The sequence below is a fragment of the Bos grunniens genome, chromosome 22 (genome assembly GCF_055505025.1).
Source record: "Bos grunniens cultivar Pamir isolate PY7600 chromosome 22, Bosgru_T2T1.0, whole genome shotgun sequence".
NCBI classification, from domain to species: Eukaryota; Metazoa; Chordata; class Mammalia; order Artiodactyla; family Bovidae; genus Bos; species Bos grunniens.
Window position 1 is genome coordinate 59,004,254 of NC_141186.1, and position 15,302 is coordinate 59,019,555.

Sequence of the window (15,302 nt, forward strand, 5' to 3'; positions counted from 1 at the left end):
CCCGCCGCCCGCGCGCCTGAGGCGGGGACCATGGCGAGCGCCACCGAGCCCCCCGGCCAGGCGGCCGAGTACCTGCAGGAGCTGACCCGGATCGTCGCGGCGCAGCAAGAGCTGCTGGCGCGCCGGCGGCGGCGCATCGAGGAGCTGGAGCGCCAAGTGGCGCGGCTGAGCCGCGAGAACGCCGGCCTGCTGGAGCGGCACCGGCGACACCTGGCCGCGTGCGCCCACCGCCCCGACCCCGGCCCCGGCCCGCAGCCGCTCGGCGCCGCCCCGGAGCTCGGCGGCCACCGCGACAAGTAAGTGGGGACCGGGGGCGGCGGGCGTGTCGGGGGCGCGCGAACTTCTTGGGGGCCCCCGGGGGCCCCTCAGGGCTCGGCGTGGAGGGTGCCCGGCCGGGGGGCACCTCGGGGTACCCCTGGCGGGGTCGCGGCCCGCCCTGGGACGCGGTCTCTGCGGGATTGAGCTCCCAGGGAAAGGGGCTCCGGGGCGCTGTCCGGCGCTCCCGCGCGCCCGGCTCTCCACGGACGGCCGGCTCGGGACTCGGGTTCCAGCGACCCGGGAGCTCGGATGCGGGATGGTCTCGCCACAGAGGGCTGTCCGGGCGCTCCGGGGGCTCTGGGTGGCGAGTCCGGAACCCCTGACCCGGAGACCCCAGGCCCGGAGCGCGGGGGCGCCGCAGGCGCAGATCCCGCCCTCGAACGGGCCTGGGTCCCTCGCGGGTAGCTTCCCTCGGGGAGGGACTCTCTGCTGCCTCCAGCCCAGGATGCGCCGAGCCCTCCTCCCTCGGGACGCCTCCGTGTCTTCCTTCGCGGCTCCTGGTTAATACCCGCCCGGCCCTGGGATTACCCGGGGCTATTTCGGAGCGAGGATTAAGCCGGAGACGGGATGGGGCAGGACAGCCTGGCCGCGCGGGGCCCGGAGTCCCTGCCGCGCGTTTGCCTCCCGTGGGTCCGAAGTCGTGTGCGCGGCCGCGCTCCGCACAAGTCCTGATGCCCATCTGGGCGAGGCGGGGAGCGCGGGGCTCGGGGTCGCTGGGGCTCGGGGTTCCTGGGGGGTGGGGTTCCTGCGTGCTTTGCGCCCTGTCTAACCCCTTGGTCCCCGTGTCTTTGGGACCGCCTGGCCCACACACCACGGACTGGGGCGGAGGAGAAACTGTTTGCGTGGGTTTTGGGGTAGGGGGTAGAATGCCCATGGTATGCAGCTTCAGGGGAGGTTTTCTGGGAGGTTAGGGGTGGGCAGAAATGATGAGGGGAGAGTTATCCTGACTCCAAAGTCCTTCGGGGGAGGGGCTACTGATTCCCAGGCATCCAGGTGTGGCTATCTGGTCCTCTGGTCACCTGAGACCCCGTGTGCCTCTGCCCCTGGCCGGGCTGTGCAGGCTGTAGTCAGGGGACAGAGAAGCCTCCCTGCGGCCCGGATTCCTGCGTGGTACCCGGCCGTGATCCTGGCTCTCGTGGGCCCTGGAGGAGGAGGGGCGCCTGGGTGGGTCAAGGCGCAGGTGAGCCCGGTGGCTCTGTGGTGCCAGGCCAGTGGCAAACTTCTTCTTTCTGTTTGTGTGCTGGGAGGGCAGAGGCAGGATGGAACAGCTCTCAGCCGGGGTCACTGGAGAAGGAAGAGACCCCCCGCGCCGCTTCTGTATTTCTGCCCCTGGCTCTCCGGCATCTCTGAGATGCCCTCTGTCCCTCCGTCTCTTCTGTGGTCGCCTGGTGCTGGCTGCAGGGCCTGAGCCCTGACCCCCCCAAGGCAGGGACTCATGGAAGAGCCGGGCCCAGAGGAAGCCGCCAGCAGCTTGGCAGGCAGGGCCCCGGGGCCACGCGGCCCGGCCGCCCGCGCAATGTTGGCAGGTGCCTCGTGGCAGCGTCCAAGCGCTCCTTCTTCCCCTTCACAGTCACTTCCAGTGACCAGGTGTGGCCGGAGGATGCTGCGAGCCTGCTTGGGGACCCCCACCCCCAGTGCTGGTGTGGGGGGCGGGCTCGGAGGGAGGGAGCTGGGGGTGCTGAGGTGGGGCTTGGGTCACGCGTCCCCAGCGTGGCTTCAGAGCCTGTGGTCGCATCTTTTTCAAGAGAAACGGTGGCAACACCGAGTTCTGGGTGGAGGGGAGCGTCTCGGGCGGAAGGTGCGCACAGGGGCCTGGCGATGGTGCTAAGCAGCAGATGCTGACCAGTGGGTCTGGGGGCGGGGCGGCTGGAGGGCCCGAGGGTCTCACAAACTCCTGGGGGTGGGGGTGCTGTGGCTTTGGGGCCACACGTGAGGAGTAAGGAGTCAGGCTGGGAGGCTCGAGTGTATTGACAGGACTGGGGGCCCACTTCCCTGGCCGTGTCTCTCCCCAGTCTTTGAGGAGAGAGGGCGCCGGAGCCCCTCTCCCTCCACAGGGCCCGTGCCCTGGGCTGGTGGCACATATGTGCCTTCTCCCTTCTGGAGGGTGTATTCCGGCCCCTGCAGTGTGGGGGGAGTGAGCTGTGGGCTGCTTTTCCAGCCCAGATTTGAGGGGCCCCTGCCCATCCGTGGAGAGAGGTGATTTATGCCTAAGGAGCAAGGGGGTAACCAACCCCCTGAGAGCAACCGGCTTTTATTCAGCACCTACTGGATGCGGAGCCATTGGTGATGTGCTGGCGACCCAAAACGGAGAGCAGAGAAGGCAACCAGGAGGTACACAGCGCGGGCAGGCGGCCAGGCCCCAGGGGCTGCGGGACAGGTCTCCTGTCTTAGCTTCGGGGTGTTTAATTCACAGAAACAGGGGTGACTCAGCTGCCACCAGGCTCTGAGGATAAAGAGAAGATAAAGGGTGTGCAGGAAACGTACACAGTAGGTGCTTAATGCACGGCACACTCTTTCCTTGTCAGGCAGGTTCTCGTTTTGGGGGGCCAGGTGAGCACAGGTCGGCGGGTGAGACCTCTGGGGCATGTGGAGTGGGGCCCAGCACCCTGGAGGAGATGGTCCAGAAGGTGGGGTGGGGTGGGGGTCGGCTCCCTGGGGTAGAGACCAGGAGGTCTGTGCCTGGCTGGCCCGAGCCGACGGGCAGTGCGAGTGCACACCATTGAGACTGCTTCCTGCTGGGGGACCTGCTGCACCTTCTGCAGCGGTAGTACCCCCAGTGTCTCCCAGCCCTGCCCCCCACCTGCAGACCGGGGCCCCTGAGGTTGAGGGTCCAGTGAGCAGGCAGGCTTGGCTGGGCCTGGCTTGAGTCAGCAACCCCTGGCCCCTTGGCTGCTGGACAGGGTGCCCCACCTGCCTGGCAGGCGCAGCGTCCCGCTGGGGAATGAACAGTGGGAGGCTGCGGGACAGGCTCACACTGGACGCCGGTCGTCTCTGGACCGCCTCCCCCAGGCAGTCCTCGGGGGAGTTCCTGGGTGTGGGGGAAACCTTTCCACCCAGAGACCTTTAACCCCTTTCTCAGGAAGTCCTCGTTCCATCTCTGCTGAAGGTTGACCTCATGAGTCTCTCAGCTTTGAGGAAAACAGGGTAATAACAGGGACGGAATGGGACGCCTTTGGTTCCGTTGGGCATCTCACTGCTTGTTTTTGGTGACATCAAAATTCACATCCAGTGTTCAGTCAGCTCCATCCTAATGTTTCTAGAACTGGCCCCTCCCAACCCTCCAGGAATTTGGGCTCATTATAGATGCTCGGTAGATCCTGCTGAACACGGGGGGCTTGATTAGGATCCGTGTGTTCTCCATTAGAAAGTCAGTGTGGGCTTTCGTGGGTACAGCTGTGCCGATGAACATGCGGACCCGGACGCGGGGGAAGCCGGTGCGGGCGTCGCCGCGGCGTCCACGAGGGCACCCCAGGCGCCCACCCTGCTCCGGGTCTTCGCGTTTACCAGCTCCTTTTGTGGGTCCAGCGCTCCCACAAGGCGGGGACGGTGGCCTCTCCCTTTTCACAGATGCAGAGACTGATGCTCAGAGAGGTCCCGGGACCGGCTCTGGCCCTCCCGCCTGTCCAGTGTGGAGCCAGGAGTTGGGGACCCTGCTCTCACCCCGCCGCCCACACCTGCCCTTCACGCTCCCCCGTGATCAGACATCTTTCCATGGTCCTGCGTGACTCCCAGCCCGCAGCGCTGGAGGAGGCCCAGCGTGCATGGCGCTTGTCCTGCCTCCTGGGCCCTTGATACCCAGGCGGGGTCTGCAGCATAGCCCAAGGCTGCTGTGCGGAGGGGCCCAGGGTGGCATGGGACGCTGCCTCCCAGCCTCTGCTCCTGAGTTTCTGGCAGAAGTCAGCCTTGGCCTGACAAGGCTGGGAGGCCCGATGGAGCCGCCTCCCTCGGCGCCTGCGTCCCCTCCAGCCCTCGAGGGCTGTCAGCTCACCGGAGAGGACGTTTCTCTGGAGCTGCGAGCTGGTGACTCACTCCGGGGGAGGTTTCCAATGGCATTCAGTCTCTGCTGACTTTCCAAACAGGCGCTCCTCCGGTCTGTGCTGACATTAACCATGACTAGGGCGCATCAATTTCGGGGGAGAGGGAAGGGGTGACGCTCGAGGGTGACCAGTGATGAGGGGTGGGCTGGAGGCGGGGACCCGAGTACCTTACAGGGCGGGTCCTGGCTGGGAGCCTCCGAGAGCACATTTATCTTCAGAGTGGCTGGGGAACCCCAGACCCGGGCCGCAGGGTCGGAGGTCCCGGCCGCCTCTGATTCTACCTCTGGGGCCTCACACAGGCAGGAAGATCTGCAAGGGCGGAGGGGGCGGCCAAGGGAGATACTGGGCTCCCGTTCTCGGTCAATGATGCTCTTGTTCTCCTAGCCGAGTAGCTGGTGCTGGGGAGGACGTCCCCCCGCTGGGAACGGGCTGCTCTGTGCCTGCAGGGCCTCAGTCCGGCTGAAGAACACGTGGTCACGTCCTGGGGAGCGGGGCGAGCCGTTCTTTCTCAGGCAGATGGTCGAGTCCGCAGAAACAAGGAGATGCTTCTCTGACGCTGTCTCCCGGCCGTCTGACACGCTAAGCCAGTGATTCTGTTACAGCCTGGAGGATAAGTCCTGAGATAAATCTGGTTCAGGCCTCCGAGTCTGCGGAGGTCTCAGGGCTGTGCCTGTGAGGTTTGCACTCAGGAGTCTGGGGTCAGGGGCAGTTTCGGTCAGCGGTGTGGCTGCTTGTCAGCTACTTTGTCGATGACATTGTTTTGACAGCTGATCTTGGGTTTTTTTTGTTGTTGTTGTTCCCTGATTTCTGCTTTTGTAAGAAAGAGCCAAGCTTTGCCCGACTTGGGGAGGGCACCGTTCTGAGAGAGTCAGGGTGTCATCTGTGTAATTGGCCACAGAGCAGCAGGAACAAAGTGACCGGCCGGGTGTCGGGCAGGCTCTGGGAGGGGGACGCGAGCTGACCTCACTGAAACGGAGCAGAAGCCACAGAGGAGGTCGCGAGGCAGCCGGGAAATCAAGGGGCCTCGAATCTTCCGCCACCCCGCGCCCCACCACCATGCAGACACAGGTCAGGCTGCAGCGGATACTGCCCTGACTTCAGAGCAAGCTTCCCAGAGCGACGGCCTTGCTAGGAATCCCCAAGGCCGTGGGCCTTCAGTGTCCGAATCCTGCTCTTCCAGGAGCGCCGTGTTGACGGGCGATGCCACACCAGTTATTAGGGATGCTGAGTGCTTATGCTTTACTGAGTGAAGAGCCGCAGCCTTGAGGTTATTAAACACCTGCAATCCACGTTCCCCGGCCTCATAGGGACCCTCTGGGCGGCCCCATGATGACGCCTCAGCTGCTAAGCCCTGCTCGGGTCTGCAGGCACCCGTCAGCCTTGGGCACCTCCCAGGGGGAGGACGGATGGAGTAAGACAGGCTTTGCCCCGGCTGCCCCCAGGCCAGTGGGCTGGGGAGGCGGCCCTGCTCCAGAGAGCAGGTTGCGGGATTGCAGGGTGCCTGGCGCTGCAGGACACCAGGGATGCTGGCTTGGGGGAGGGACGGGGTACCCAGAGAGCCCTTGAGGGTTGCTTTATTGTGAAATTTCCAAACCTATGGAAACGTCGAAAGGACTGAACCAGGCAGAACACCGCCCACCCCCCACCCCCCTGATTCTCCAGTGAAGGCTTTGTAGTTTGTTCAGGACATGCCTGTCTATCCAGGAGGGTGTGTGGAACCAGTTAGAGGCAGGATCTGGGGTGGGCCCCGCGGACCCACTATCTCCTTGTCCCCTCTGACTGCTCCTGGTGACTCAGCCCTACCTGATCCTTGGTCTCGAGCAGCAGCTCCCCCGTGGCCTCCACATGGGCAGGGACATAGACCCTGGGCCGGGGTGAGAGAGGGGCTGAGTGGTGTGCGGGCAGCCCCCAGCAAGAGGCAGATGGCCAGCCTTGGGCGTCAGCCTCCGAAGACTTCCTGGAGGAGGTGGCTTTTGAGGCCAGGCTTGACGAGCGAGAGAGAGGATGGTCTCTCGGCAGCAGACAGCACACGTGGGTGCCAAGACAGGAAGTAGGCGCATAGCCGTCTGGGGTTGGATGTGCTGCCTGTGGTCGTGCCGGGCCTGGGAGTGGGGACAGTGTGCCAGACAGCCCAGGGTGCTTGCTGAGAACTGACGTCAGCTTTGGAGGGTGGGGGTGGGGAACAAGGCCGCTCACCCTCAACTGAGCTTTGTCTGAGCCTTGTTGCGAGACGCTCAGCTTTCCTTGGAGGAAGCGAGGTTCACAGAGGAACAGGCAGTGATCCTGGGCTCTGGGCACCCAGACTCCGGAGCACTTTGACGACGATAAAGCCCTGGTAATAATGAAGCCTTTCCTGGTGCTCCAGCGCCATGACACGTGTGGGCTACCATCATCCCATTTTGCAGATGTGAACGCTGAGGCTCAGAGAGGTTGCCGGCGGTCGCCAGGGCAGAGGCAGAATTAGCATGCAGGTCTCTCTGCCTCTAGGACCCGGGAACTGTTGCGCCAGGCCTGTTCCCTGCGCGGCGTCAGTGTCTGGGCTGATTCCGGTTGTGCGTGGTCGGCTCACCCAGGCTTTTGGCTCCAGGAGCCAGGACTGCCTCCAGCACCACCGTCCATCCTGGAACAGCCCTGCCTTTTCCCTTTGAGTGTCGGGTTTGGCCTCTGCCGTGCTCTGGTCCTCTTGGGGAAGTTACTTTACCACCAGGAGCCCGAGTCCTTTACCTGCAAAATGATGGGGGTGGTGGTGGCAGGAGGTGCCGCGTGCAGGGGAGGGACTCTGAAGCTGTCAGGCACCAGCTGGGCTGGTGCGTTTCCCAAGCACTTGGCGAGGACGTGCCGGCCTGCCGCGGAGGCCTCTCCGGCGTGTTGACCCTCGGGACGCACTGGGCACACGGTCCTTTGTGCCCCTCCCCGGCTCTGCCACCTGTCTTCTTGGCTGGAGGGGCCTGTTTGCTCTGCACAGAGAGTGTCAGACCACATGGACCCTGAGGTCCCTGGGCAGCCCTCTGCCTCCCGGGGGACCAGGCCTGCTGCGGGCAGAAGACGGGCTCCTGTAGCCTGCGTCCTGGCGGCAGACCTGGCTCTCGTGGTCGGTCATGCCCATCGGGTGTCCAGCAGGGCGGGGCTGGCACGAGGTGCCCTGTAAAACCCAAGTGTCCTCCTGGACAGCTGTGGCACCAGGGCCCTTACGGGTGAGGGCATGAGACCCAGGACAGGCCTCAGGGCTCCCTGACAGCCTGAGGAGGACTGTGGATGGGCGGGTAGCCCAGGAGGTCAGCCTGGGGTGAGGCCCTGCCCCTCCTGCTCGCCCCTTGAGGGTGAGGGGACTCTCTCAGGGCCCTGGCACTGCTGTCTCTGGTGGAGACAGCAGTCACTGGGTCTCCCTTTTGGTTTCCTGAGGGGACAGTGTACGGGGCGTGGTCCAGGGGCTGTGAGGAGACCGGTGTGTCTTCAGCGGAGGGACCCAGAGGACAGCGAGGGAGAGGAGCAGGGAGCTGCAGGCGGTGGGTGGGCAGAACCAGCAGCTGCAGAGGCCCTGAGGGGTGCTGGGAGGACATACTGGGCGTCCCCAGAGGGGGCTGCCCGGGGGAGGACGCTGGACAGCTCACCTGCCTCCGGGAGGGGGAACCAGTGAGCAGGGGCTGCAGGAGATGCCGGAGGACTTGGGGGTCCTGGAGGCGAGCCGGGCACATGGGTTCTGGATAAAAGGAACAAGCCCCATCCTGTCTAACCCCCCAACTGCCTGTCCAGACAGAAGGGAGAGCTCATTGCTTAACCAGAAAGATGAAGGTCCATCTAGTCAAAGCTATGGTTTTTCTGGTGGTCATGTATGGACAAGAGAGTTGGACCATAAGGAAGGCTGAGCACCGAAGAATTGATGCTTTCGAACTGTGGTGTTGGAGAAGACTCTTGAGAGTCCCTTGGACTGCAAGGAGATCCAACCAGTCCATCCTAAAGGAGATCAGTCCTGGGTGTTCTTTGGAAGGACTGATGCTGAAGCTGAAGCGCCAATACTTTGGCCACCAATGCAAAGAACTGACTCATTAGGAAAGACCCTGATGCTGGGAAAGATTGAAGGTGGAAGGAGAAGGGGACGACAGAGGATGAGATGGTTGGATGGCATCACCGACTCAATGGACATGAGTTTGAGCAAACTCTGGGAGGTGGTGATGGACAGGGCAGCCTGGACAGTGTGCTGTGGTCCGTGGGGTCGCAAAGAGTCCAGCACGTCTTAGTGACTGAACAACAAAGAGCCCAGATGTTGGCCTGTGTTGTCTGCGGTGTCTCTGGACTGGTGAGAGAGTGGGGCTGGCTGATCCCCTGGACCCTGCCTCCAGCACCCCTCACTCACCCCTCCAGAGAAGCAGCCCAGGCAGGGAAGTCTGCCTCCCCTGGGTGGCTGCCTGGGGGTGGATGTTAATGAATACATGTTGAATGAATGCATGAGTCAGTCAGTGAATGAATGAGTGTTCCAGTTATCTGTGGCTGAGTAACAGATTACTGTAAAATCTAGAGGCTTAAGGCGAGCCCCCCCTCCTTAGAGCTGAGATCCTGCAGGGCAGGGCTGGTACGGCTGGGTCTTCTGCTCCCTATGCGCTTGCTGGGAGTTACTCAGTGGTGTTCAAATAGTGGACGCACTAGTCTGGAGCATCCAGAACACCTTCCTCGGGGATCTGGGAACCAGTGGAGACGCCCAGATAGTTGGCCCTGTGGATCAGAGTGTCCACACCTGGCCTCTCCAGCTCGGGGGTCTGGAGACCCCAGAGCCGGGGTTCTGAGGCTTGGAGGGAGGCTGGGAATGCCATGTTCTGAGGCTTCCTGTGGCTCGACTTTGGGGATCCCACGAGGTCACTTCTGCCACCTGCTATTGGTCAAGCAGATCCCAAGGCCAGTTTCAGGCGGGAGGGGACTGGACACGCCCCTCACTGGGAGGAGGAGCGAGGGGTTGCAGCCCTCTTCCCCCTGCACTCAGGGTCCCCAGGCCCCATGCTGTCACTTCCCCCCAGGCCAAAAGGGCCACTCTGTGTGGGCTCTGGCGCCGGTCCGGCCCCTGGTGGGTCGCTCTCCGTGGTGCCAGGTGTCTGATGGGCATTGTCCAGCCACAGCCCAGCGGGAGCCAGACACCTGGGCTCAGACTGCACCCCAGACCGGCCTGACCAGATGCCCGCCCGCCACGCCGGGAACCTGCCCACTCCTGTCTGCACCCCCTCACTCTGAGCTATATTTTTAACTCCGCCATATGGCGGAGCCGCCAAAACATCCAGGGAGGAGGGCGGCGGTGGTGGTGGGTGGTCTGGAGGAACTGATCACGGCTGAGGCGTTTGTGATAACTGCAGTAATTAAGAGCACACCCCTGCTCCCCCAGCCTCGCGGGCACCCTGAGCAGCCTCACTCCTGCTGGGGAGGGGGCCGCCAGCCTGTGGGGGCCGAGATCACGCACCAGGGGTGTGCGGAGCCCCTGACTGCCTCTCAGGGAGCCTGAGGAGCACGGCCCTCCTCTCTCTCCATTCCTCCCCCATCCCGGGACATCTTGGCCCAGACAGCGTTTCCCTGCAGGCCCCTCTCGCTCCCAAACCTGCCCCAGGTGGGGTGGCCGCCGGCACTGCCCTCTGCTGCTCACCCTGATGCATGCAGTTTTCACGCTGTGTACCTTGGCTCACGCGGGTCCCTCTGCCTGGACTTGCTTCGTTCCTGCCCCTGGAGACCCCTTGTGTCCCGTAGGGACCGGCTGCCATCTTGGAACTCCTCGTGGTTCTGATCCATGTTAGAATGGGTCTTGTCTTCTGCATGTGCCACAGGCCTGGGTCCCCTGGGGCGTCCCATCTGACCTGCTGTGGCGGTGCCCTGCTGGGAGCCCTGCCTCTCCCCTCCATCAAGCTGGCCGTGCCGGATCCTGGCTCCCTTCAGGTGCCTGCCCAGCAAATCACTCATGTTTCAGATGAGATATTTTAAATGAGGGCCTTCCCAGGTGGCTCAGTGGTAAAGCCACTCCTGCCAATGAAGGAGATATGGGTTTGATCCCTGGTTGGGGAAGATCCTCTGGAGAAGCAAATGGCAACCCTCTCCGGTATTCTTGCTGGGATAATACCATGGACAGAGGAGCCTGGTGGGCTACAGTCCAGGGGGTCACAAAGAGTCAGACGTGATTGAGCCACTAAACAAGGAAACAAAAGAACCTTTGAAATAAGCCCACAGTCGACACGTGAACAAGTCCAGGGGCTCCAGAAAGGAGTGTGTGCACCCCAGGGGCAGTCGGAACCATCCTTGGAGGTATAGGGGCTTCTGTTTCCACTGAGCCTTGAATTTCGTCCTCAGTGTCTTTTTGGGGCAATCTTTTGTGACACGTGTGATGTTACTGCGGTTGTGCCCACACATGATTAGTAAGTACACGCAGATGCAGTTATCATGTGGACGTGTGCCCACTCTCTCTTTGGGCAGGGAGGACTCAGCAGAGCCTAGTGCCTGGCATCTTCACCTGCAGCTGGGCTTTCCCTGCTTGTCTCCTGGAGTTGGCGGCTCTCTGGGCACACGGTCTCTGCTGGGAGGTGGGCTGAGTGCCTGCTGTGTGCCCCCTGACCCCTTTTTAAATCTGTGTGCCCCCCTCCCCCTGTTACAGATGAGGAAACTGAGGCTCAGAGTGGTGGAGCATCTTTCCCGGGGTTGCACAGCTAGGAAGTGGCCAGGCCAGATGAGACCACACCCGTGTTCTGTTCCGCTCTGTGTCTGTGGTCCTGAGAACGAGCACTGGCCGTGCCCGGGGCCTATGCCCAGGGGCTGGGCAGTGGCAGGGATGGGAGGGTAGTCCTGCTGGCAGCGGTCCAGATGAGGCCCGCGGGGGCCCCTTCCTGTGGGGAGGGCTCTGGGAGCCCCTTTTCTCCCGTCCCCAAAGAGCTGAGAGCTCTGGGCCAGGAAGAGAGGGTGAGGATGGATCTGCAGGACAGTGCTGAGCAGGACCGGCATCCATGGGGTGCGACCTCCTTACGAAGAAGCCTGCCGACTCTGGTCTGTGAGGGAGAGGGCAGCTGGGGAGGAGCTCATTCATGGCCATCTCCCTGGATTGTCATTCACCAGATGCCAACTGCCCTGTGCCCTGTGCTGCAGGAGACCGGGGTGGATGGAGGTGGGGTAGTTGCCTTTGCTCTGCCCTCACCTCGGCCTGCCTCCTCTGCCTGGACTGCTTTGAGTCTGGAGGGGCTGTCTTTCCCTCTCCACTGAACCCACACTCCAGGTTCCATCCAGCAAGTTTCGGAGCCTTGCTATGTGCAGACATGTGCAGGCTGGGGAGTTAAGGGCGCAGGGAGGTGCCTCGTTGCCTCTGGGGAAGCAGGTGCCCCCTCTGCCCCATGCAGGGCGTGGGGGCAGGTGTCGGGGCAGGCACAGCCAGCCCCAGGTGGGCGCATACCTCTCTTGCACAGCCCTCAGGGCTCTGTGTGTCCCTCTAGGAAGGCTTGGTGTTTGATGTCTCTCAAGGTGACAGCTTCAGCCAGAGCTCACCGGTTTTCTCCCTGAATAGCTCTCCTCTGTTTTCGTTTGATTGAAGCAGACTGTGCCCTCTCCAGCTCGCAAGCTCATGGGGACCTCTCTGTGCACCCAGCTGGGGTGCCTGAGCCCCTGGTTTAATGAGAGGGACCCCAGGCGGGGTCTGGACCACCCGGGGCCCGCAGGCTCAGCCCAGCCCGGCCACAGTGCAGGCGGAGCTTGGCTCTCTGTCTGTGAAAGGCCGGCCTTGGTGCAGTCAGACCCATGCTGCACGGGGGCAGTCCTCACAGCTGGGCCATCTCCAGGGCCATCTCCAGGGCAGGGGCATCTCAGGCTGCTCCATCCCGTGAGGAGGTCGGTGGCTGGGGGCCCACTCATGCCCCAGCTTGCCAAGTGTGGTTTGATTAAAACAAACTGCCGAGCTGGGAGCACATGGATCTGGGTTTGGGCCCTGGCCTCATCCTAGCAGGCTGGCAGGTTTCCTGCTCACCTGGAAAAGTGGACGTAAGGAGAGAGAGAGGCCTTCTCGTGGGACAGAGCCGGTCAGCACAGCATGGGAGACGGGGAGAGCTCCCTGAACAGGATTTCTCAGGCCTTATTATTTGGCAGGTTGTGGGGAAGATGGTGAAAGAGGTCTTGGAGGTGGAAAGCGGGTGATCCTGGCCTGGATGGGGAGGATGTGTGACTTAAATGGCTGCCTCCCAGTATCTGCTCTCTCTTTATTAAAACTTCTCATGTTTGGTGTGTTTTGTGTTTTAATATGGCCACCATGCCAGGGAGAACAAAGAACACCTTTCTCAGCCGCCCAGGTAGTTAGATATGGCTGTGTAACTGCTCTGGCCAGTAAGAGGTAAGCAGAAGTATGCAGTTTCCAGGAAGTGTCTTTAAAAGGAAGAGGTGGCTCCTTTTCCCATTTCTTCTTCTTCCTATTGGCTGGAATGAGGAGGTGATGGCTGGAGCACAGGCGGCCATTTTGGATCATGAGGACAATGGTTGCACTGCAGGGAGGGCAGGGCCAGTGAGCCGAAGGCGCCAGGGCCCCTGACACTTGGGGAGAACTGCCCCACACAGCCTGGACTACTCACCTCCACCTCCAGACTCTTACATGGGCCATGAGGGTTGGTTACTTCTTACAGTGTGAGATACAGAGGTGGTGGGTTGGGCAGGCACCCCTGGACTGTGACCCTAGGGGATGGTATGTGCCTTGTGACAGATAGGGTACTGCCTGGGCTGCCAGCAGATAAGGCAGAGACAGACAAGACAGAGGGACAGACGGGGAGACAGACCGCCTCTTCTCTCCCCCATGTGTTGAATTCGCCAGAGGCTCATTGTTTATTCATTCACATAACTAGTATTTGCCAAGCCTCATAAGTGCCAGCCTATACAGTGTGGGGGATGCTGGAGCGGAGAGGCTAGGGTCAGGGGGACGCAGGGGGTCAGCTCCCCTCAAGGGGATGCAGATCTGATGGGAGGTGGCAGGGGGCGGGTGCTGGGAGGAGAAGGGGTGTTGTGTGCCCATCAGAAAACGCCTTTCACTGGCGTTGAGGGTGCTGTATCTGCAGTTTGATGTTGGGACTAATGAGATTCGTTATAGGGATCGGGTGAAAGCAAGACTGGCCCTGGCCTGGGGTCAGAGACACCAGGGTGTGTCTTTACAGCTCTGTACCACCCCCCCCAGCACCCCAGGCGTCCCTGCCCACGCGTGCCCTCTGCCCTTGGCTCCTTGAGTCCCTCCACAGCAAACCAGGGGCCCGCGGATGCTTCTGCCTTCGTTCGGAAGCAGTTTGCGTTTGGAGAGAGGACCGGGACAGACAGCGGGGTCGGGGTGGGGCACAGGACCCGGAGGACAGAGGAGACTGCAGGGCGGCCGCTCCACGAAGGCGAGTTTGGACCCAGGCTTAGGGAGTCCCCCTGGCCGCCTGGCCCGCATCGCCGGCTCAGCAGCTGGGCTGGGAGCTTTGGGCTATTTATATCCACTCCAGCAAATCTTCTGATCTCAAGGATCCTTTCCAAAGCCTGCGTCGTGCTGGCCTCTTGCATGCTGACCGGCAGTTCAGGGACGAGGGCCGAATGCAGAGCAGGGCCGGCCTGAAGGGCCTCCTCGTCCACCCCCCACACGGGCTTTGAGCACTCGCTGGTGCCGCTGGCTGGTGAGCCCAGGCCTGGGTCTCTGCGGCGGGCAGTTGTTTCTCTGTCCTTAGGGCGAGGGGAGGCTGGCAGGAAACAGGGATTACTTGAGTACCTACTATGTACAAAAGTACTTTTCTCCCCCCACCCCCCGAAAGGAAAGTGAAAGTCGCTCAGTCGTGTCCCACTCTTTGCCACCCCATGGACTATACAGTCCATGGAATTCTCCAGGCCAGAATACTGGAGTGGGTGACCTTTCCCTTCTCTAGGGGGTCTTCCCGACCCAGGGGTTGAACCCAGGTCTCCCACGTTGCAGGTGGATTCTTTACCAGCTGAGCCACAAGGGAATCCCAAGAATACTGGAGTGGGTCGCCTATCCCTTCTCCAGGGCATCTTCCTGACCCAGGAATCAAACTGGGGTCTACTGCATTGCAGGAGGATTCTTTACCAGCTGAGCTACCAGGGAAGCCCTTGCCCCCTGAAGGAGGTTGTTTATTTAAAAAAAAAAAATCGTGGTAAATGTACATAACAGAAAACCCACATTTTAACCATTCCTAAGTGTGCTTTTCAGTGGCGGTCAGTACACTCCGTTGTGCAACCATCCCCACCATCACCTCCAGACCCTGCTCTTCCCAAAATGAAGCTCTGTCCCCAGTAAACAACTCCCCGCCCCCGTCCCTGGTCGCCCACCATCCATGTCCTGTCTCTGTGAGCCTGACTCCTCCAGGGAGCTCCTGTGCGTGGAGCCGCACAGATCACGTCCCGTGTGACTGGCTCGCCTCACGGAGCGTGGCGTCCTCCGGACCCGCCCGTGCTGTAGCAGCGGTCAGAACGTCCTTTAAGGCTGCTAGCCGCCTGCTGTCGGCCTGGACCCCACCCTGTCCGTCCATCCATCTGTCAGGGCCCTGGGGTTGCTTCCTCCTCTTGGCTGCCGCGATAACGCGGCCGTGGACGCAAGGTGCACGTGACTCTCTGAAGCCCTGCTTCCCCCCTGGCGGTGGCGGTGCTGGGTCGTGTGCTGACGTGGACTCTCAGACCCAGGAGCTCAGCCCCACAGCACTGGCGGGGGAGGTGCTGGTTCTCTAGTACTGGGGGGATGGCAGGGCAGCCCAACGCCCCCCTCCACGGGCAGCTCTGAGCCCCATTGGTGTGTGGCCGGTCCCTCCCTGCCTTTCCAGGGCCTCAAGACGCCAGCACCCACCAGCCCGTCCTGCACCTTGCTGTCCCCTGCATGGCCCTGCACACAGCCTGTCCTGGGCGCGTGTGGGTCCCCTGCCTGTTACCCCCATCAGCTCCGTTTTGAAGCCCCCAGGGCCAGCACATAGGAGGCCCTTGGGT

The 15,302-nt window shown here is 62.1% G+C and overlaps 1 protein-coding gene across 5 annotated transcripts in view; it reads left to right on the top strand.

Moving 5' to 3' along the window:
• Nucleotides 1-15,302, top strand: part of IQSEC1 (IQ motif and Sec7 domain ArfGEF 1) — a 285,544-nt gene continuing 270,242 nt past the window's right edge. For all 5 annotated transcript variants that reach the window (XM_086368957.1, XM_086368964.1, XM_086368955.1 and 2 more), the window contains exon 1: nt 1-296. In XM_086368957.1, coding sequence (XP_086225083.1) covers nt 31-296 — 266 coding nt within the window. In that variant the 5' untranslated portion in view covers nt 1-30. The remainder of the gene's footprint in view (nt 297-15,302) is intronic.